The 24,649-nt window shown below is 35.4% G+C and overlaps 1 protein-coding gene across 1 annotated transcript in view; it reads left to right on the top strand.

Moving 5' to 3' along the window:
* Positions 1-24,649, top strand: part of LOC134653414 (inositol-trisphosphate 3-kinase A) — a 179,770-nt gene that overhangs the window by 35,852 nt on the left and 119,269 nt on the right. The window contains exons 2-3 of the mRNA XM_063508771.1: positions 2,921-2,972; positions 6,279-6,970. Coding sequence (XP_063364841.1) covers positions 6,287-6,970 — 684 coding nt within the window. The 5' untranslated portion in view covers positions 2,921-2,972; positions 6,279-6,286. The remainder of the gene's footprint in view (positions 1-2,920; positions 2,973-6,278; positions 6,971-24,649) is intronic.

Raw genomic sequence — 24,649 nt, 5'->3', positions numbered from 1 at the left:
AATGTTAAACCAAGAAACAGAGCTTTATCTACCATCTCTAAGCATTCATTATTCAAAAGTATTTTAGTATCGACTGGTTTAACATTCGGCAAAGAAAATCTAATACATTTGGTTTTCTTAGCATTAAGAAGCAAATTGTTCATAGTAAACCAGTTAAGTACATTAACGAGTGTGCTGTTAATTACACTATAATCGGTAGATTTCCGATCAACCTTAAAAAGTAATGATGTGTCATCAGCAAAAAGAACTATTTCACAAAGATTTTCTACTATACATGGCAAATCATTTATATAAACCAAAAACAGGAATGGACCCAAAATAGAACCTTGCGGCACTCCTAATTGGACTACAGCTCCGCTAGACTGGGTTTTGTTTACAACAACTGTTTGTGTTCTATTGCTAAGGTAAGAAGACATAAAGTTTAGGGCATTTTCTGACAGACCATAGTGTTCTAATTTCAAAATGAGCGTTCCATGATCCACACAATCAAATGCAATATTATATAAATCTGATTGATTATTATTAATGTTTAAATCGAGTGGAGTGTTTTAAATCGACACGAGTTGCGAATTACCTATTCGCACGTGTATCGTACAACGTTTTACAGTACGTATGGCCCTTTAAACTTTTGACATACACACGAAAAGTGCTATTTTACGCACTAGTGCGGGAAAATAGGGCCATATGTACTGTAATAGTTATTTTCGATACAAGTGCGAAAAAGAGGAAATTCGAAACGAGTGGCGATAAATTAAAACACGACCGAAGGGAGTGTTTTAAATCTACACGAGTTGCGAATTACCTATTCGCACGGGTATCGAACAACGTTTTACAGTACATATGGCACTTTAAAGTTTCGACATACGCGCGAAAAGTGCTATTTTACGCACTAGTGCGGAAAAGTAGCCCCATATGTACTGTAAAATTTATTTACAGTAAACCCGTAGCTATAACGACCTCTATTATAAACAAAAAATATACCTACATGTTAAGATTATCAGGTGTTTTTTTATTGGTAGTTATTAAGAAAAATGTTGAGAATAATTAAATAAATATTATTCGGTAAAAATACTTGCTGATCCGTGTTACAACTTATTTATTAGTTTCGCGTAAGCTACGCTTGATGAATTAATCAACCTTTAACCATTAATCAAGTCAACTATATTTATGATAGTTCTCATTGACAGCAAAAACAGTCATTGATGACTGTTAAAGAATCTGAAACACAAATTAATGACGTCTTTTGGTTTTTACTACTACAATAAAATGAAATTACAAGGCTCATAAGGAAATCCGAGAGTGAATCATAAAAAGTAAAAATTTTGCAAGTGATACAAATGTTTATAGGAGTAATAGGAGTCCACATATCTTTACAAAAACATAGAAATAGCACTTTATGTATAATTGTTATAATGAAAGGCATCAAAATAGAAGTGTGGTTCGCTCGTTTCATAATAAAATCGAAATGGAATAATAACATTTTCTCAGATAAGAAATTTGTTCTAACAAAATATCTGTTTGTCGGCTGTAATTTGCAGTTTTATGAACGCGTCATAGAGGGTTTACGATAGGTTATGTGTGTAATAGTAGTTTACTCGAGTGTGGGTTTATGAAAAGAACGAAGCGAGTTTCATAATAGAATCACACGAGTGTTTTAATGCCTAATTATGTACAGTTACATAAACTACTATTACACACGTAACTATCGTAAACCCTCTGACAATAAGATAAGGTCTTATATTCCACTAGAGTGGAACTTATACATACATGTATAACGTTACTATTTTCGTAGATACTTTTGAAAATGCTAGAAAATCGAATTTAGTCTCAACTCTCTTGATATTTGACCCGGCGGTCTTATAAAATTACACTTTGAGTAAACCACCCAGCATCTTTTTACTAAGATTACTTATTCTTAGTAGTACAAAGCCAAGTACTTCATTCTCAGCAACCGCTTAAAACGGGAACCGCGAAGTAAAAACCACAATTATCTATAGGCGGGTATTAGTCTACTCTACTTTAATGACGTTTTTATTCCAAATAGCGGATGTAATTGTAGCTCGTTTGGCGATTAACGTGGCTGTACACAATTATGGGATACAATAGCAATGAAAAGTATTCGATAGTAACGGATATGGTGTAGGTTACTTCTGGGGTAATTACAGGTGTTTATATTGAGTGTGTTTCTCAAGGTTATTAGAGAATGTGTCTATTGTGCCAAAAATTATCGCTCTATTATGTGTTTACGCCATTTGTAAAAAAAATGGGTTTTTTTCAGTTCAGTTAATTAGATGAATATGTATATGTACCTACCTAGTTACATTGAAAGTAAAAAAAGGTAGGGAAAGTGAATTGTTTATTATATTCACATAAATTTTTTGCAATGGCGTCAGCGTCAGGCAAAATAGCAGGCTATTCTAAATGATATGTCAATTTTAAGTGTATTATTAAATTATAAATTATAGCTATACAGATGGAGTGCTTATGTATAATGTAGTGTTAAAGATGATACTCGTATCACTGATGTCACCGAGTCTGTCCTGTCATAATTAACGTTCGGTTTAACGGGTTACTGAAAATAAATCATTTAGTGGAGTTATGACACGACGCAGTTTACAAGATATACGAGTAGGCTTAGGTTTAACTGCCAAGGTGATCTGTATCATAAAGGCCACATTATTTTAAACGCTCATCATTAGGACTGTTCTCTGAAAACATTTGGGTATTTTCCGCCATTCCTATGCATACGCATGTCTCTAAAATAATATTTGCGTATTATCATAAATATCTAGAAATTCATTAAAAAAAGATTGTGTCTAAAAAGCTAGTTAAATCGACAACGGCTATGGTATTTTTTTAATTGGTCTGTACCCATAATATAATTTTATATCTCCTTTAATGTTATTCCTGTTTGTTTCAGATCGTATGGCGATGTTAAAGTTCCCGTAAATTTCCAAACGAGTCACTAAAAGGTAAATTTCTCTCCCCTCACGCGCTGCATCAAATGTTTATCTACTACATTTATGATAATTATGTTATTTATGATACAGTTGTGTACTCGTATTAATTTTTTTTAAATTTTGGACAGTTGTACAGTTGTGTATTAATGTTCAAAAGGTGGATCTCTGAGTTCCGTTTAATATCGCAGGCTTACAAACATCCGCATACCAATGAACTTAGGTTTGAATTAAGTCACTTAAAGCATGTGCAATATTAATTTTTAATAAATAAATGATCTTTAAATGTACTAGCTAGAATTCGATAATGTGTATTATACATAATTATATTTTACAAGAAATAAATTAACAGGTAATTGTACATTAAAAAAATAAACTTACTTAACTAAATACAACTAAAAACTAATACTAAATCAAATTAAAATAAATCTAAAAAATTGGACTCCTTTGGCATGCTGCTGAGGACGCTGGCAGCATTTCCCCGCTGTATTGCGAGGCTAATACGCTGCGCGAGAAAGCTGCCAGCTCTTCGGCCACCAGTGAGGTCGATCAGTCTTTTCGACAGGTCTTTAAAAAGTTGTAGGGGTCCTCCACGGGTCAAGGGTCTCAATCCCAAATGGCATAAAAATATACTCGGGGCCGAGACCCCTGTACTTATGCATTTTAAGCTTTTCGGCCGCTTTAGCCGCCGCACCTGCTTGGTTACTGGTTCCGGTGAGGTGGGAAGGGGCCAGTCTGTCTCTATGTGTATTATTTAAAAGCGTGCTTAAACAAATTAAATAGTTTTTTTAATACTAGGTATGTCTAGCATTAATATTCCTTAGTTTCCTAATGTATTCCCTCTGTAAAAACATAATCACTCCGTGTTCATGACAAATATTTAAATGTTTTTTGCGCACGATTCGTAAGGAAAGGAAAACCAAACGAATTCAAGTTTGCCTACGAATATTTTAGATGCGGCATCATTGACGTATTGTCAAGGTCTTTGGCATTATCAGTCGCCTTAAGTATTATGACGCAAAAGCAATATCACTTTCAACAATCAGCACATCCTTATTGTATATCCTGTTTAAAAAAAATCTAATTAAACTAATATGTAGATATTTGTTTGGCGTGTTTCCCATTTTAATACAGAAGATAGTAATCTTGTAGGTATAGTATAAATAGGTATTCAGTTGAAATAAAATGTATAAGTACCTATATCCTTTAGCCATAAAGAGTCCTATAAAAAGGTTTCCTGAAAGGTTTATGAATCTCATTAGTTTATATGTATGGGTGGCTGACTAGATAGAGGTTAAAAACCTTCATGATTCAGTTATGTGTAAGATAAAGGACGAAACCTTTGTGCTTTTATTATACCAAATACCAAGTTCTTAATTATACTCACACGAATTATCTCAAAGATTCATCATCGAAATAGTTACTTACATTACTATTCAAATAATTAAAAATATATGCCTAAAGATTAATGACTGATAAATAAACTTTCATAATTACATGTTTTTAGCACGCACTAATTATTCCTCATAATCAAATTTATAACAGCGCTAATGATTACAAATATTTTAATTAATGATTTTGTTTTCCTCGTTACTGGCTCGATAAATATAAAGTGTAAAAAAACTATTTGATGACGTACGAGACTAACGGGCGTATTCAGAACAAATAGTTTCATATCAAATCTTCATTTTCATGCTTGACAGAACACGAAATTGGTATCATTTTTACGTTTAACACGTCTTGAAGATTATTGCAGTTAGATACTAAGTATATTAACGTGATACCTACAAATTGCAGCAAAGGGAAAAAATACTACCAAGCTAATTTTAAGACTCTGTTTCCGTGAGCTTCGAGAAGCTGGAACCTAATCAAACGAAATCTATTTATACCCAAGTAGCGACCCGCCCCGGCTTCGCACGGGTTAACAAATTATGCATAAACCTTCCTCTTGAGTCACTCTATCTATTAAAAAAAAACCGCATCAAAATCCGTTGCGTAGTTTTAAAGATCTAAGCATACATACAGACAGACAGACAGCGGGAAGCGACGAGTGGTTACAGCACCATTCTTTTATCTGTGTCATGTATGATATTCTAGGTCTTCCTCTTCCTCTTTTTCCTCAATTCTGCCCTCCAATATGATTTATAAATAATAATTATATATAATTTTTTCCAATATGGTTTTTGGTTTATATAAATGATTTCGGATTCGACAGAAATCGGGGCAGAGGTGTAGGGTTGGAGCCGGTCTACCTAGCTTTATTTGACGTTCATAAGCGCATTGTAATTATGCCTACTTGAATAAACTATCTTTTATCTTTATCTTTATCTTAATATAAGTGCCAATAATGCGAAAGTAACTCTGTCTGTCTGTTTTACCTTTTCTCGCTTAAACCGCTGAACTGATTTCGACGTAATTTGGTATGGAGATAGCACAAAGTCCGTGGACATAGGATAGTTTTTATCAACCATCATCATCATCTCAAGCATACAAAGTCGCGGGCAGAAGCTAGTTTATTATAATTGTAATAAATATTGGTTTGTTGACGTACACGACCAAGGACTGTTACCGCAGTTATGCAACCGTTAAGTTATACGATCCGGTGCATAGCTTGTATTTAAATATTTTAAATGATCGACGTCATGTCAGACATCGTTGCACTGCGCACGTTGTTGCTGCGAGTTGCGCGTGGGTGGATTTAGCTAAGTTAGACTTTAATACTATGAATATAAGAGCAGTAACATGAGTTATTATATTAAATTAGACTAGTAAAATTTAGAGAGAAAAAGTTGAACATACTTACATCACTTTTCATTTTAGGAATTTTTCATCCATTTTAACTATTGTGACCTGAAGGCGTATTCTGACTGTAGTAACAGGTTATTTGATCTGGACTTGTTATGGATACGATATCTGTCAGAGTCAAAAGTCACGTGTCTGGTTGAATAAATGACACTGTCAGATCATATCCATAACAATCCAGATCAAAATAAAACTTTATTTTACAATAAGAATTCGTTTTTTTATTGCTCTTGACCCTTTTTATTCTTTTGAAACATTATACTTAATGGCTAATCATCCTATAGTGCTCACTCAATCGAGTTGCTGTTTCTATGTCTATTATAAAAGAAAGTTTGCAAAACCAAGTAACCTATAACTGGCAAATAAAATTGTTGTCGGTTCCTATATTCAGTTTATCTTTTTACAAATTTTACTAGTATTAATCATAAATGATTAGTTGCAATGTTTGAAAAAAAAATGCAGACCTCTAATGGGTAGGTGTTTATTAGACATTTGTCTGAAAGCTATTTTTTTTTTCAGTTACAACAATGCCGCGCCTAGAGCAGCACCCACCGGAGGACTTCCGCCGCGTTTTGCGGGAAAAAGCATTGAACCACAGCCTGTTCTACTTGAAGCTGGGTGCAGGCGCGCAGCCGCGGCGCGAGTCGCCGGCGCAGCGGCCCAGTGCCGCAGCGCGCGCGCCGCCGACCGCGCGTGTACCACGGCATGCGCAGCCTCGCGTCTCCGAATTGCTGCGCCGATTCGAACCCGCCCCGATGCAGTATCTCCGCCCACCGCGAGCGCAGTCCCCTCCCGAAGACATCACTAGCTCCGACGACGACGATCGAGCCGCGGTCCGCCGAAGGAGTCGCGATCTCAGCGACGACTCCGCGGTGGAGCTGGAACCGCGGCCGCGGCGCCACTCGCACCCTCGCGACGTCACCCCTCCTCCGGAGACTATGTCCCCGCGGCGGGAGAGGACGTTGATCGAAGCTCATGTTGTGGAATTGGGGAGGAGGGGCAGCGAAGGGTGCGAGAGCAGGGGCAGATGTGTGAGGACCCCGAGCGTGGTCGTGAGCGACTACTCCGAAGGTGTGGCTGTCGGAGCGACTGAAGAAGAAGTGGACTGGCTGCGCGCGCGCTCGCTGTCTGCTGACTCCGCCTGCTCCTCCTGCTCAACCCTGTCCAGTCGCGATGACGACGAGTTCGAAGCGCCGACGTTGACCAAAAAGGTAAGAGCTCTTTTGTTTGTTTTGTTTGTGTTGGTGTTATTATTGTTTTGAATGTCCTTAATTGCGGCAATTTGCTGTACACCTAATAACTGCCCGGTCATTTAGGTATTCATAATTGTTGTGACGAGTTTGTCGGCCTTGTAATTTTTCACGTTTCTTTACTTATGGTAATAATTTATTTCTGAAAGAAGTGAAATGAATACATTACGCGAAGTAACCACGTGAAACTTGTGACACCTGCAACAAGCGTTCTATTTACGCAGAAGAGTTAGGTATGTAAATTTGACATTTTGTCCAGCTATTATTAAATACCAATACTAGTTAGGCGGTAATAAAATGTACAGCTCGTTTAAATCAGTTTTGATTTTGATGTCTAAATTACCCATGTACCTATACCGGAATTTAATTATGTACCTACATATAATGTTATTCGAACGCGTACCGATTTCCTCCATATATATGTATGAGACTATGAGTTACATAGATAATTAGGTTCCCTTCCCGGCCATAGCAAAAGTTTAAGGGCTTTAAAACCTAATTCTTGGACTTGTAATAGTTGTAATTAACATAAACAGCGTTTCCTTTTTACTTGTATATACAGTCTCTGTTAATTAATCGTAGGTATACATACTTTAAACAAAACTAGCTTGTGAATTTATCGTGCAGGAATTACTTCGGAGATGAAAACGCATTCACTAGATAGATAATACATATAAGATAACTAATATGCTTGGTGAAGCAGTAGAAAAAGGCGGCTCGGCCCATAGAAAATTTGAATTTCGCGCCTTTTTTACTGACAAGATTTGCTTGACCAACTATAATATCATAAATCAGAATTATTTAATCTAGTCACCTACATAACATATTACCATACCTACCTAAAATATTTTCCCGAACCTACCAAAGTTATGGTGTGTCTAATAAAAATATTTAATGAGTTTTGAATGTTTATTATAACTATGCTTGGTGAAGCAGTAGAAAAAGGCGGCTCGGCCCATAGAAAATTTGAATTTCGCGCCTTTTTTACTGACAAGATTTGCTTGACCAACTATAATATCATAAATCAGAATTATTTAATCTAGTCACCTACATAACATATTACCATACCTACCTAAAATATTTTCCCGAACCTACCAAAGTTATGGTGTGTCTAATGAAAATATTTAATGAGTTTTGAATGTTTATTATAACTATGCTTGGTGAAGCAGTAGAAAAAGGCGGCTCGGCCCATAGAAAATTTGAATTTCGCGCCTTTTTTACTGACAAGATTTGCTTGACCAACTATAATATCATAAATCAGAATTATTTAATCTAGTCACCTACATAACATATTACCATACCTACCTAAAATATTTTCCCGAACCTACCAAAATTATGGTGTGTCTAATGAAAATATTTAATGAGTTTTGAATGTTTATTATTCATTTCATATTTAAATACAATTTGCCCCCCAATTATATAAATAAGTAAAATTAGTAAAACGATAAATACTAAATACCATACTTCCAGATCTGGTGAATTTAAAACAGTATACCAATTAATTAATTAGATAACTTTAATTAAAGATGTATGTTTCAGAAATGCAATGTATACTCGTAAATATTAGCACCCGTAATAAAATAATAGTATCTCGTAATATTAGCTCATAAATATTATATTACTGTTGTATATTATTTAAATTAAATGTTTAGTATCTGGTTTACAGTCGATTATGTAATTTAAAAGCAAATTATTCTGCGTAACTACAAATAATAAAGAAATTAGTTAAACCATTTATTTAGCATAATAACTGAATACTTAATTAAATGAGAATTACAAGTCAAACCATTAGTTCCTGTCACTATTAACAATTTGGTAGCGTTCTGACGGTAATGACCAAAATCGATACTTTTAAAGTAAATATGTTTATGCTTAATTTGCATAATTACTTAAGCAATATATTTGTTTGTGTGCATGTAAATACTATGCGTCGTAAAAATTTAATAGCTTGAAACTTTATTAAGGTGACTCAGGGTTATAGCAGCCTGGGGACAATTTATCTTCTGTTGCCGTGACACTCTGTCGTGTCGGTTAAAACTACTTAAACCTCTTTTTGTCAACCACCTACCACTCTTATTGAATATGAAAAGTTGTCAATTAGTAACTCGGCAATTAAATAATACAACCACGTTGAGTTTAAGTTCATGATGCGAATGTATTTTTGAATAGCACAGGTTCAGTAAGTATTTAAATTTATCATTTGGAAGGTATTATCCCATGCAGTTTATTGCTTACGCTATCGAGGAAGTTCAGTAAATTTTCCTTGGTCTTTTTTACCATTCTCATCGGAAAAGCCCTGAGTTAGTTTTATTGTCCTTATTTTTCTAATTAATCGGATTCCTAACAATTCTTACCGCCATCTGCCTGAGTTAACAGTTACTGAGGCAGCCAACGAAACACTATAGGCATTTTTGGGAAATGTGGCAGTTTTTGCTGTTCTGTTCTAAAAATAAACGAAACACAAATATGTGTGTATGCTCCTCTTTCACTCAAAGCTTACATGCACATTCTTGCTTATGGATACGTATATTTGCGTTCGATCACAATAATATCAGTTGATCACCTTATTAGTGACGTCAATGCCTGGTCTCTAGCTAGTCTCAGACCTATAAACAATATTCATGATAGTTTATATCAGTATTCATCTAAAGTCGAAAATAGAAGTCGTATTGTCTTTTTTTCTGCCATTCCATTATTGTTGTTCGCCGTTGCAGTAAAGAGTATGTATAAGGACGCAATAGTTAGCCTTCCATAAATCACGGATGTCACGAAAGAAATAAAAATAAAATGTTAAAGCTTACGATTTATAATTTTAGGCACTTACTCGTAATACTAGTTGAACATCAAATGTGTAACCAAAACATCAAATTAATAAGATATGAAAGGAATATTTAAGTAGACAGTAGGTGGTAATCAAAGTGGAATAGTGACTTGTTTAGTGTGAGCTTGCTTGGAAAGGTCTTTGGAGTCAAGAGGTTTAAAATAATATAACGCTTTATAAGGCAAAGGTCTCAAAAAAGACCATCCTGTAACATCATCTTTTTGTATTTTTTTCTTGTTACCTACAGATTGTTTAGGACTATAGATAGATTGGCGATGAGGCTTGTGACACAAAAAACGCAAAAATTCAATGTCATTGTACTTAGTGGACTGTTATTTATGCTTATTTATTAGCGACACTTGTAACTTACCTAATGAATTTACTAAATGTTTTACATCCGTGCTTGGCCAAAACATAACAAAACAAATGATTTAAGAAAATTTAAGATTATGGGTCTATTAACATCATCATATTATATTGCCATTGTCAAATTCGTAGATTTTTTCATATCAAGGACAACATAATTTAACATTTTAATTATTTATCATTGGCTTTATGTGGGCTTTATCATATCCATGCCAGGAGACACAGGAAGCGATGTGTAGTAATATTCCACTTAGTGTTTAATTGTAGGTATCATCCTTATCATTTTACAGGCAGTGTTGTTAAGCACGTTTATCAGTGCGATAAACGTTGTTTTTTTTATTTCGTGTCCCTTTTGTAAAGTTATGAAGCTGAAATGGTTCATATTTCATAAAAAAATACCTCAAATTGCCCACGATATGTACTTATAGGTACCAATATACTGACGATACATGATTGGATATTGCACCTGTGATTTGTTTGCTTTATTCGAAAATAACTTGGTAACTCTTGTATCATATTTTTTTCTTGTCAATCGACTTTGAATAATTACCGAAATTAAATGCATATACCTACCGATAACAGATTAGCTAGATAGATTCGGTCCACGCTATGTTTTCATGTCAAATGCTACGTCAAGTATGTAAGGCTCACTTGCACCATTCCACGCGGGGTTAACCGGTTAAACCTGGAGTTACTATGGTTACCAGTACAAATTGGTTAACGGTTTAACCCCTGGATAGTGTAATGGTGCAAATGGGCCTAAGTCTGCAAAGTTTGTGCAAAGTTATCGTGGCCAGAGTCTAACTCGCCCTAAGCCTAATACCTGTCACTAACCTTATTATTTGTCTGTTTGTCGGTACATATATAATTGTACATGCCCGACGGATGCTCACTTCCGTCATCCACGTGCCATGTTATTGTTGACTGGCAACTGGAGTGAGACCGACTGGGGCATACAAATAAAAATGTATTATAATGTACTTCCTTTTGATTTTGAAAAACTTTGATTCACCGTGTTGATGGTTTTGATACACTTGTTTGCTAGCTGTACCCGCGGCTTCACCCGTGTGAGAATGTGTCTTTGTAATTTGTTCTTTCCTTCTTCTGTGGATTTCCAAAAATAAAGTATCATATGTTCATCCCCAGGGCTTAAGCTTTCTAAAGTACTTTTTTAAAATTTCTTCAGCAATAAGCGTAGCCTAATACTTTTACATCACTCACATGCAATTATAATGATTAAAATACGAAATACGTAGTATGAATATATTTTACTCAAGTTATGTAAACTAGGTATTAAGTATATAAATATTGCCTAAGACTCGTAAGCAGGGCCGGATTAAGCATGTCGGGGCCCCTAGGCAGTGCAATGCTCGGGGCCCATTTAGGCCCTTACAGTCAATTCTGCATACATAATGTTCATTTTTCAGTTCAGGAAAGTAAGTTTGTGGTTTTAATTTCAACCTTCAGGTGTCGGTTGAGCCGATCCGAACATGCCGAGCGATGTCTTTTTCGCTCTTATTGCGTGGACATAAAGCTTTTTTCTATCAGTTTTTGCCGATTCCTTTTTGCGTCAAGTGTGGGGAGAGCCCTTTTTTCTCAATAGGTGGGTAGTTAAATATTGTGCGAGGCTGAACAGCGATTGTCCGACCATAATACCATACGCCGAGCCACATGATTAAAATTAAACCAGTGAGCCGAGCCTTCATGCGAGGTCAAAGCCGTGCTTCAGGATAAGCTCAGCTAGAGCACAGACGCCAACCAATGTCCATTGTATTAAAAAGCGAGACCGCAGCGCTCTGACACGAACCAATCGTCAAAGGTTACTCGACAATAATATGTCTTAAGCAAGAGTTACTCGGAGATGAGGTATTAGGCCCTCGGGAGCCTGAAAATCGAGCTCGATATTACAGACTTTAAATCTATAAAATACCATACTTTACATAATCATCTAATGATTGTGTATCTGAGAAACTGATATTGGACATTAAGTAGGTATACATAAATATTTAGGTACAATAAAAACAATATTTATGAATTTTGGCCATATGAAACAAATATTGTTTTTGGCGCGCGCGGGGCCGCCGGGGCCCCCTAGCCGAGGCGGGGCCCCTATGCAGTTGCCTACTCTGACTTAGGGTTAATCCGGCCCTGCTCGTAAGGCTTAGCTGTTGAGGTAGGGAATGAAGTTTTCCGTTTAATTTCTCATTATCAACCACTTTTCAACTGTCAATTTGTCATATCTGCCTGTATAATTATAAGGTATAATATTAAATAAACGGCGCAAGCATTTAAATAGGTAAACCTAAGATAGTATACTTTATATGGAGTGAAATAAGATCGTAAATCGGAATAATTTTAGTTAATGGGCCTTATTTTTTTGTGAACAACTTTTTGTAGTTTAATAAAAAAACTAGATTCAGAATTTGACAAAGTGCACGATCTTATAGGATGTGAACGGGCCCGAAGATAATATCTGCGTTAAAAAATAAGTGATTCGCAGTCATTAGTCTTAGAGCTTGATGCGTCATAAGAACATTGATATGACCCGCCGTAGGTCACCGTAGGTTTTACAAATTAAATTGATTTCAAGATAGTATTCGAAAAGCAAATTAGGTACTTATTAGGTCCTTAAAATGTATGTCAAAAATATAATGCCACGTAAACGTAATGCCAGCTTCATGTCAATATATGAACTTACATTAAATCGAGCGTGGCGCATCTGAAAAGAGATCCTTTTTCACTAGGGCTCCATACGTGACTCGATTAATTTAATTGTCTCGCTAGAACACCAAAACACAAAATATCGCCTTTTTCATTTTAGGCATGACTGGCCTAATAAAATCTTTAATATTTTTTTGTGATCAAAGTATAGTAGCTATACATATTGCCACAAAAAATAGGGGACTAAAAACACATTTAAAATTCATAAGTAATATCGGACAATATGTAAATTATTTACATTCCTTCCAAACTTGTAAATGTGTACTATTATTTATACGCTTAAACCTATTTATACTGCCGTATGCATATTACCGTCACCTGCCCGTTTATTATGTCAACCAGCAATACGACAATAGTATTATATTGTAATGTAAATTTGCTCATATCTGACACAATATGTGACACAGCCGAGCGGCCATCTCACGGACGCCATTGACGTCACGTCATTTCAATTTGGGGTCAACTGTGATCTTGGCTCAAATATTTGATGTTTCAAATTACTTTGCTGTTTGCGTGTGGATTAGACTACATGTAACAAGAGACTAGTACCATTCAAAAATATACCAAGTTAGCACTTTTTGAAAGAACTTTTCTAACATATTTGATACGTTTACTCGATAAGATCGCCGTAAGTTGCGTTGGTGTAAAGTTTAAGTAAATTTATGAAGATAGCTAGATTTGTACTGAACTGTCAAGATTTTCATAGAAATTCCGCGCTAGCTTCGATTAATACCATTATTAAATGTCAAAAAAAGCAACAACGGTTGCACTCCGGGAGTGCAGATAGAAGTGAAAACGCACCTCACTATGTTACCGACGCCCGGTAACACGATACATACGTTTAGCGGAGGTATTCTATTTATTTATTATATATTATTATCATTCTCAAATAAGATCACACTTTTTCATTGACATGTTTATTTACATACTGCCATGACAACGTCAAATTATTTGAACATAGGTAAAGAGTCCGCAACATAAATGTAAAATAACATTGAGTTTTTCATTATTGATTTAAATGCCATTTAAATTACGAGTGGCCACCTTACGCCCCTTACGGTCACGTGATCGCCTTACGCTGTCTCGAGTTTATCATTTTTTCCCCACCTCAAAAAGTGCCCAGCGCCGCTAAAGAAGTTTTCACTTCAATAATATTCAGGCTAATACGCATAAGGTACCATTTGGACATAAATAAACATCGCCAAAAGCAACACATTGTGTGATTTGTCTTTATAGCTTTTGAAGTCGTTAATTCCATATGATGCTATTGACTTGGCGCGGTTTAGTACGAGTACTCTTAATATTTAGAAATAAAAATACGAAGTACGTGATCAATATGATCATACAATATTTGTTTTAATTTGGACAAATAACAAAGACCAAAAAACAAACTTTTTTAAATAACCTAAACACTTCTCCTACAAACGTTGAACTTTACAACCTGACGATGTATAAAGTTGTATGAAGTGATACAAAAAATAATACATAGGTAGTTTCAAATCAAATCGATTGAGTACCTACTTAATAAAAGAGCTGTGAATAGCAGCTTTAAAAACAAACAGACGAATTAAGATCCATGCTATCCTTTATTGGGAAGTTTGATAAAGTAAAGTGGCAGTAACTATGTTTCAAATTCAGGACATGACAATTTTTGTGATGGCAGTAATTAATTTATATCCTAGTATAATTTTATGTTCCCATCATATGAGGCAAACTGCGCTCTAGTTTTGAATTAGGAAATACGGTTCATACGTAAATGGTAATGTAAAATTAACATGGATAACTAAAACGAAGGAAGAAAACGACAAAATGAAAACCTATTTAGGGGACAAAACGTCTATAACTACGCACGCGTCAAACCGCATACAATCATCCAATTACTGCAAAAAGCATTGTCGCGAATAATTATCGTAAAGGAAACAATGCTATGGTTCTCGTGTCTCGTAGTAAACTGATAGTTTTTTTACATCGCGGCCCGCCCACCATTGACGTCAATGGACCGGTCGCGCGTGCGTGTGTGCGTGCCAGGGCCATCGCAGGGCTAAGGACTTGTATATATAGGTAGGTCTTAATAAGTAGGTACATGTATTTAATATTATCTGATTAATTTTGAACGGTGCTTAAGTACAAGTCTATAATATATTAGATAATCAGTAAATGCTATTATGTATTGCGCTCAGTTCACTTTCGTCACCACAGTCTTAACGTTATTTTGCAGTTCTTTGCTTGAATGTAACGTTTTTTGTTAATTTCAATGTCAATCAAATAAACATAGAAGTTTGCGTTTAGAATTTGCTACGTAGGCGTACATGATTAGTTTTATAAATTAACGGTTGCTAAAAAGTGTGAATTTAACTAATAATATGTATTTTGATTAAGTTAATCGTATTTTTAGTGCGTCAGATGAAAAGATTAATCAGGAAAATGTCTATAGAATTTAATCACAATAGCGGATAAACAATACCCATTGTTTAAATTAGCAAAGTAGATGACGTAATGGTAATTTTCTTTGTCATTTATAGAAATTATATCGACATTCCTTCGTCAAGTGATGCATGCGACATCTAAACGACTTTAGTCACGCAAGTACATTTTTTTTTAATTGATGGCTAAAAACTGGGATTGCAGTTTTAAAAACAGCCATTATCTGGATTGATAAATATTTATACCTCAAATGCTCTTTTTCACGAATTCGTCCCTGTAGAAGCTTTTTATTGCACTTACATTTAAAAAATGCAACATCCAAATCAAAACTTAGTTATTAATTTACTTATCTCAAATTAAAAAGTAGATCTTAATTATTTATCTGGTGATGTCGACAACGCAATAATTATTAACAATGATCTTGGCTCCCATTTCCACATTAACGTATATATTTATACTGATTGAATAATAATATTACCAGGATTGCATAAGCGACAACCCTACACTGCCCGTATAAGTGTCAAATCGCTTGTACGAAACACAAGCGCGCTGCCGGTTCCTACTTAGGTAGTTAAAATTTAGCGTGTGTGCTGTGTGCGTTGCACGCTGTGCATGCGAGCGTTCAATGTGCGTCTCGGATCATTATTTTATAGCGGCCACTATTAGGGTTGTCACTGCTTCCTGGGTGCACATTTCGATTTAAAATATATACTAATTAAAGTAAAGTTTAGATATTATTTCTATATCTCTAATCTCCTTATAATTAAAATGTTTAGGGATCTAATAAGAGTCGTGCCGTCTCTGAGTATATTATATTGAAAAACTTGATGATATTTTGTAATTGTGATTGACAACCCTGTTTTTTGTGGTTTCATACGAAACCACGAAGCTTTAACATTTGCCGATGTTATTATGTAATCAGTTTTCAAAGTTATAGTAGTAAAATCTTTTTTATATGTAATCAAAGTCACGTTTTTGTCATGTTTATGTTTTAATTCGAGCGACACGATTAGCATGACATGGTTACTATTACTGACGTACTTATAGCGTAATAGTTAACTTTTTGTTATTACATCTGTGCCGTTCACAAGTAAACGGGTAGGTATTTCTTTTAGGTGCCTAATAACGCGAGACTGCCATACAGAATATAATTCAGAATATAAATTAGGAACTTATGTTCTTGACAATGTGGTACCTTTTGTTTTCAAACGTCACTTAATTTAAAAACGAGTACATACGTAACGTATTCTAGGACCATTCATAGATTTAAAAAAAAAACGAATAGTTAAAGTTATGCGCACCATACCCATGTGTAGGTATAATATGAACCCATCGCACTCCCGATATACTTTTGACCTATGTATTGGGATCTTAACTATGTAATACTCTTATTTATGCAATTAACAATAACAGGAAAGATATATCTAAGTATGTATGGGCCTTTATTATGTATATATTTTCCAATGAACACTCCTTTGCAGTGACCCCTAGTTGCGACGTCCTCAGTTTGAACCAGGGATGTTGCGGATAGGTGCCGATTTTTTGACATCCGCGGATGCGGATGCGGATTTTTAAAGGCTCACATCCGCGGATGCGGATGCGGATGTCAAGATGGGTACATAAAAAAAGTCAAATATTACATTTTAGTAATTTTTTTTTCAAAAAACCGGCCAAGTGCGAGTCGGACTCGCGTTCCAAGGGTTCCGTACATTAAGTCCCACTCACGCTTGACTGCTCATTTCTAATAGGTTTTTTGGTTAATGCCTAAAATACCTAGCAGTCTAGCACTTACGCCGATGCTAAGACGTTCCTGTACCGACCTGTTCCACATCCGCATCCGCATTAAACTCCGCATCGATTTTATGCGGATGCGGATGCAGATGCGGATGTTGAAAATAATGCGGAAGTTCCGCGGTTGCGGATGCGGATATTCGCAACATCCCTGGTTTGAACCGAAGACAAAGAAGAGAGAAGACTCCGTTTTTGTTTTCGGTTTAAAAAGGTCGCTCAGGACTCGTAAAAGTAGACTTTGTTCCGTGAAATTAAAGAGTAAAATTGCTTGTTCCAGATAATTAACGCTGATTGAGGGCACGGTTGACTCCTGAGCGACCTTCGGACGACCTTCGGGACCTGGGACCCTGGGGACTCACTCAACTTCTCGGCCAAGCTGTTCTGCTGAGGTCGGATACTGCAGACCGAAAATACCTCTGCTATCTGACTTGAAATTGAATCAAATTTTAACTTTTACAACATACAGAATTGAATTTGAAAAGCATTTAAGTTTGTTTAATCTTTTGTTACTTATTATAATATAAACCTGGTAGGATCTCAAGCGAGTTGCCGTATACCTACCTCCTTCGTGACACTAAGCTGAGTGGGGTCCTTTTAGCACAATGTATTTTTTTTCTGCTCGTCCTAATGAATTTTTGTTTTTATATTTTGTTAATTTTTATGCTAATTTGTTAATTTCTTGTGCTAATAAATATAACTTACTTACTTACTTACTATTTCATAGCACTCATAGTACTCAGACCAATTCGTTCGTGTTAAGTAACTTCAATCTGGTTTATATTTATACTGTATTATAGTTTATTTTAGGCTAAAATTTAAAGGCTCCAAGTATTAAGATTAACTGTTTACACATAACGATTGGTAATTTACATAAAGTTGTGCAGCTCAAACCTCGGCAGAACAATATTTCGGCAGCTATGAATAGTCAATTAATCTACGTTTAACTTAAGTTTATAGAATTATTTGTCTAATTATATTTTGTTTTTATTTAGTAAATTGGCATATGTATAAAGTGGCGGGTCCAAAAAAATCAAAGGATATTGTGAAGAATATAAATTAATTTTGGTAAATATAATTGGAAATTTTTGATAAATTTTCGCCTGCAAAAATAATACAACTCGCTTAGGTATATAACAGTCATTATTTATGATATTAAATTGTATATTTTTAATGATAAGCATATATAGATTTAGACAAATGGAGATTATTGAACCAATTTTTTATCTAAATTTAGAATGTTAATTTCTTATGTCAATTTATTAATAACATTATAATTTTATTACTAATCAATAATCATATTATGTTTGTTAAATTTTCATATTTTTCGTATTTTTGTGTGGATCATATTTACAACTCACAGTGAAAATAACCCTTTTCTAATTAATTTATAGTCAGAAATTATTACATTGTTAATTAAATTATGCTTATGTGAAGTTTTTGAATATTTACCAATGAAGTTTAATAATAATTTAGTAATTTATTTACCGTTAAAGTATTATACGTTAGAGTAGTCCTTTTTACGTAGAATAGATATTGTCCAAACCCGATGAGAATAATAACATATCATCATAGAACATATTTTTTTAATTTAAAAAGCCTTCCGGCATTTTCCAAATGTTGATTGGAAAATGAGAACCTTCAATTAAAGGCCTGTGCACACCGGCTGCGTGTGCGTGACGTGCACGGTTGGATGTTGGAGTCACACACGCACACGTCACGCAAGCGGTGTGCCGTCTCTCATAAGGATCTGTATACTACAACGCCGCACGCGCACGTGAACGTCACGCACACGCAGCCGGTGTGTATAGGCCTTAACGGTGCAATCAATAATACAACCGCAATGGTTCATATCTCTTATTTTGTATGGGTGTATATGGTACATAGGGGCTACTTCGAAAGCGAGGCAATTTTGAAAATGACTATGTCTACTGTGTCGCTACAGCTGTAGAAATTGCTTCTAGTTTAGTTGATATTTGCCATTCTCAAAATTACCCATGCTTTTGAAGTTATCCCAAAGTACGGTACAGTAATGAGGTAGGTTAATGTCTCTCCTGTGGACTGTCTGGTGTGTCTGAATTGTCTGATTAAACTGTTGTCTACAAGACTTAAAACTTTTGTTTCAAAATCTATGTATGACCCATATAGACAAAAAATGGGCACAAAATACAAGCTGGCATGGCTATGATTAGGTATATTATCACTACCAAAAACGACTCTTGCCTTATTTAGTATTACTATGAGTTGTGAAAATATGATATTTAATTATAAATAATAATTAAGCTTTCCGTAGTTGATGTTCTCGTAATATGTACTAGCGTAATATAAGGTTAGTTCAGTTAGTTGGGACAAATGCGCCTATACTGCCTGATGCAATGAATAAACGTTAGTGGCGCCCCCCTCCTAAGCGAGTAAGGTGTGACACACGGTAGAACGATTGGTTCCAGCTGAACTATTACAGCAATAATAAAAATTAGTTTATCAATTACTTTATTTGCTGATTGTCTTTACTTAATGAGCATTGTCAGCTATCTTATTAAATATTGTCACTATAAGTTAACTTAGCTCATTAACAATCAAATGTCTAATTTAACAGCTAAGATTTAAATCAATGTGAATGGCACTTTACAGTTCATAAATGCACTTGTACCAGACTCATAACAACTGTTTACGTCATAACTGTCAACGGACTATAATAAGTTTATAAATTAAAATATAATAATCCCGTACTCATTTAAATAATTAAAATAACATTCCACTATCGTACAGTTATAAATTGATTTGGAATAGGTAGTTTTAATTATATATTATTAAGTTTAATGAATGACGTCAGTAGTAAGATAAAGTTAACGATATTAGGACCATTTTTTAATAATGACGAATAAATTTTAATCACTGTTCGTTATGTTTATTTGTTTCCCACCCAAAATCACAGTTAGTATGTTTTCCGTTGTGTCCACAAGAATTAGTTGAGAAATGCGATTTGCAGGGGAGAACAGTCGGACATACAATATTTTTATAAAAGTAAAATAAATAAAAGTACATCTACGAGTAAAATATACAAAAAAACCGGCCAAGTGCGAGTCGGACTCGCGCACGGAGGGTTCCGCACCATCAACAAAAAATAGAGCAAAACGAGCAAAAAAAAGAAAGCAAAAAAACGGTCACCCATCCAAGTACTGACCCCGCCCGACGTTGCTTAACTTCGGTTAAAAATCACGTTTGTTGTATGGGAGCCCCACTTAAATCTTTATTTTATTCTGTTTTTAGTATTTGTTGTTATAGCGGCAACAGAAATACATCATCTGTGAAAATTTCAACTGTCTAGCTATCACGGTTCGTGAGATACAGCCTGGTGACAGACGGACGGACGGACGGACAGCGGAGTCTTAGTAATAGGGTCCCGTTTTTACCCTTTGGGTACGGAACCCTAAAAAAGTAAACCTAACCTAGGTCGCCGTCAAAAGCGGGCCAGGTCCCAAGCTGCCGGTGCTCAGGGCTGTAGAGAGAGACACCAACGCATTCCTTATAATGTAGTTTGTTCTTATACGTGGTCTTTCTCAATGAACACAGTCCGACTTTAGTTACTAACTCACTGTTGGCTAAGTTATCTATTGCGTACGTTGCGGTTAGTGCATTGACGTATAATATCTACGGACGGGCTAATTGGGTACTAAAAATGGTACAAGTTCAGCGGTGCTACTCACCAATAGCGCGCGTAATGCGAACTCGTCAACCAATTGCGCGCGTGATGCGAACTCATCTACCAATCGCGTTGTAGCGATTTCACACCGCTGTACTGGCCCCTATCATGCCTCATTATTATTGCCCGTAAAGCCAGTCCCTGGATATCTATGTCAATGGGTTAATGACGTTTATACGTACCTATGCGGTTTAAGGGTCCCCAAGCTCGGCTCTCCATACAAACGAAGTTATTACGCTCTCATTTTAAAACGACTAGCTAGATTGCTCTGAAACTTTGTACTTACAATAGGATAAGGTATATCTAGTCCTGTAATTAGTTTACGTTGCTTCAGATACCATAGTAAAATGAAAAACCGCGAATTAAATTTTTTATACAAAACTTGTTTTTGCTATGTTTCGTTTGTTTTTGTTATATAAACTGGAGATATTTATAAACTAATTACAGGACTAAATATACCTCATGTCATTGTATGTGCAAAGTTTCAACAATCCAACGCATAGTTTTAAAATGAGAACGAAACTCCGTTTAGTACCTATGGGAAGGTGAAATTCGACCGAGCTTCCTGGGGACTCTTAACAATATACTTCCAAAGACAATATTGTAGATAATTTTATGGATAATGTACTTCTCCTAGAGATTTTTATTGTAGCTTTCACAGTTTTAATGAAAATTTATAAAAACTTAAAATGGGGATACCTATAAAAGTGTGAGAGAGGGAGGGAAACAATAACTTCTTGGCGTGTTTCTACATCTATTTATTCTTATAAACCTAAAAGCTATAATGCATACCATGTTTCGTGTTTTCCGCCGGATCGGACCAAGACCTTATTTCAAGGTCTTTCTAATGCTAAAAAAACGAACTATAATGCAAGTTCTTGAACAGTTTATAAGCTGTGCTATAAGCAAATGGGGCTTTATCATAAACTCATTGTTATCAATTTATAGCAAAATGTACGCCTGGAAAATTGTTACGTTTACCGGCGAATGCTCAAAACGTTGCTAATGAGTTTTCTCAGGCACTTAATAATTGGTTATATAGTGTGTAAATCCAATACGGGCGAATATTTAAACGGTGGTTAGCATAGGCCTTTTGAAGTATATTGAGATAGATTTTGCTTAGAAATACAATGAAAATTATTTTGTATGGTTAACCATATAAAATAATTCGGCCCGCAATGTAATACCAATACACCACCACAAGTTACGGGATATGAGCTTTTTAAAGTAACTGTCAACGCTTGTTGGCAGTTACGATAAAAAGTTCGTATACTAATCTCGTAATGTCTTGTCATGTCATCTTCTGTTTCTTAATGTTTGCAGTACTAATTAAGTGTAACTTAAAATAACTTCTTAATTAATGATTAGACGGGTAAATTCTACATCTGGTTTAATGTATTGCCCGTATTGGACTTACACACTGTAGTGTGGTCGTGTGGTTATAGTCATTGAGTTTAACGCGTGAAATAAATCGAATATAGAAATTAGTATAGTTAAAATACTAGCCAAATAAATTTATTTTATTTTTACTTTAAGTTTATATTTATACAGAAATATGAGGGATATTTACCAGTTTCAAAATCATTTTCCTAAAACCCCCTTGACTTTCCCTGTATAAAAAAAAACAATTTAGAAAACAACTTGAATAACTGAAAACAACGAGCTGAATACCCTACTATTGTGATAATAAACCCCTAAATATCTTTATGTATTACCTTAGATAATAAAAATATGTTGCAAGATTTAGCAATCAAAACTTCTATAAACTTACTCAAATACCGTTTTTCCCAAGAACTAGTCTCTTCGCCATATTAGCTAACAGACCTTATACCGACAGCCAATTTTTAATTCATAAAACAGCAATGTATGTTATCTGAACTCCACATCATTCATTTACACTTCGTTTTACTTTCATAATTTACTATAGTGTAGGGTAGACCTTTAGACTTTGGGCAAGATATACTTATGACTGGTTTAGTACATTAGTGTAAAAAGAGATTACCAAGACTTGTTCATCAATATTAAAAAAAGTCTGAATGCTTCTAGCATGATTCGCATTTTCAACAGATTTAATTTGACGCGGTCGCAACAATAAATAAGTGCAAGCGAGATGCATTGAGAGGAAAATTATAATTATCAATCAATAACTAAATTATAATAATTTATAATTAATTTGAATATCACTCTTGGCCTAAGAGATACAGTTGAAAATTGTCACAATCACAATCCTCCTATGTCTTCCCACTGCCACAAAACCTGTGCGGTGTGGTTACAAAAAGCGTTTTGTCAATAAAATTACTTTAAAAGTCGGATCAAGCTACCTAACTTTGCATGGCATTTTCTAAGACAGTGTGATGAAAATATGACATTTATACTGACTCTCTCACACTTTGTTCTGTCAAGAGTTAGCTAAGATGGACTCCATGAAATGAATTGACATATTATTGCCGTATAAAGAATAAAAAAAATAGCTCGTTCAACTCGCTGGCCAAGCTCTAGACTACCAGTGTTGGGCAGTGCGATGATGGATACGGATGCGAGCAATGGGAAATGTATCGATATGAAATAGCGAGCAAGATATATGAGGTGTCGGCGGGTGATTTATTGACATGCGTGTGCGCTGCGGCGTTGTGGAGGAGGACTACCTATTTAATACTTCGTGATTTCGTTTGATGCTAGATGTCCTATCCTAACACTGTCCCTATTATTGTACGTGTTATCAAATTTATTAAATCTTTTTCAAAGTATTAGGCCTCTGTGGAAAAAGTCTCTCTAAATATGTGTTAAAATTTTATATATATAAAATTATACATAATGAAAAAAAGTTCTAAAATAAACCTATTGGCGGTGCCAAATCAAATTAACTTCTTTTCAGATTGAAGTTAGGTATATTAATGAATATATGTGGTGTTACTGGTGAGACTTGATATTGTAGATACTACCGAAGGTGTTGGCCCAAAGAGCGAAAGATACCTAATAATAATGTTACCAGAAAAATCTACAAACAAAATTGATTTTACTCTTGTATACTTCGATTTTATTAGGTAATCATTTTTAGGGTTCCGTACCCAAAGGGTAAAAACGCCCCGCGAACCCTACTCACCCCATTTTACGGTACAAAGTTGGAATGACGGGCTCTATCTGCCTAACATGTCTGCTACGTTCCGGAGTTTTGTTTCTCGTAGCGGTTGAGGTGATCGGTGAATAACGGCAACGTAACCCTACATTCAGCATGACCCGAGATGCTTTTAGCCATTTTAGGGTTCCGTACCCAAAGGGTAAAAACGGGACCCTATTACTAAGACTCCGCTGTCCGTCCGTCCGTCGGTCCGTCCGTCTGTCACCAGGCTGTATCTCACGAACCGTGATAGCTAGACAGTTGAAATTTTCACAGATGATGTATTTCTGTTGCCGCTATAACAACGAATACTAAAAACAGAATAAAATAAAGATTTAAGTGGGGCTCCCATACAACAAACGTGATTTTTGACCGAAGTTAAGCAACGTCGGGCGGGGTCAGTACTTGGATGGGTGACCGTTTTTTTGCTTGTTTTTTTTTTGCTTGTTTTGCTCTATTTTTTGTTGATGGTGCGGAACCCTCCGTGCGCGAGTCCAACTCGCACTTTGCCGGTTTTTTTAAGTACGCAATGAATCTCTTGAAATACAAGTCTACATGTTTCCGTTTTTCAACAGGAAACAAATAACCCTAAGCAAACTTGTCAGTCACACAATAAACAATAATGACATTACCGTACAAACCTTAACAGTTATTTACCAGTTAAGCTGTCAAATCCAGTTATGTCACGTGACCTTTGTT

The sequence above is a fragment of the Cydia amplana genome, chromosome 13 (assembly GCF_948474715.1).
Source record: "Cydia amplana chromosome 13, ilCydAmpl1.1, whole genome shotgun sequence".
NCBI lineage: Eukaryota > Metazoa > Arthropoda > Insecta > Lepidoptera > Tortricidae > Cydia > Cydia amplana.
The sequence above is the reverse complement of the archived record's forward strand: the minus strand, read 5'-3'. Positions and strand labels throughout refer to the sequence as shown.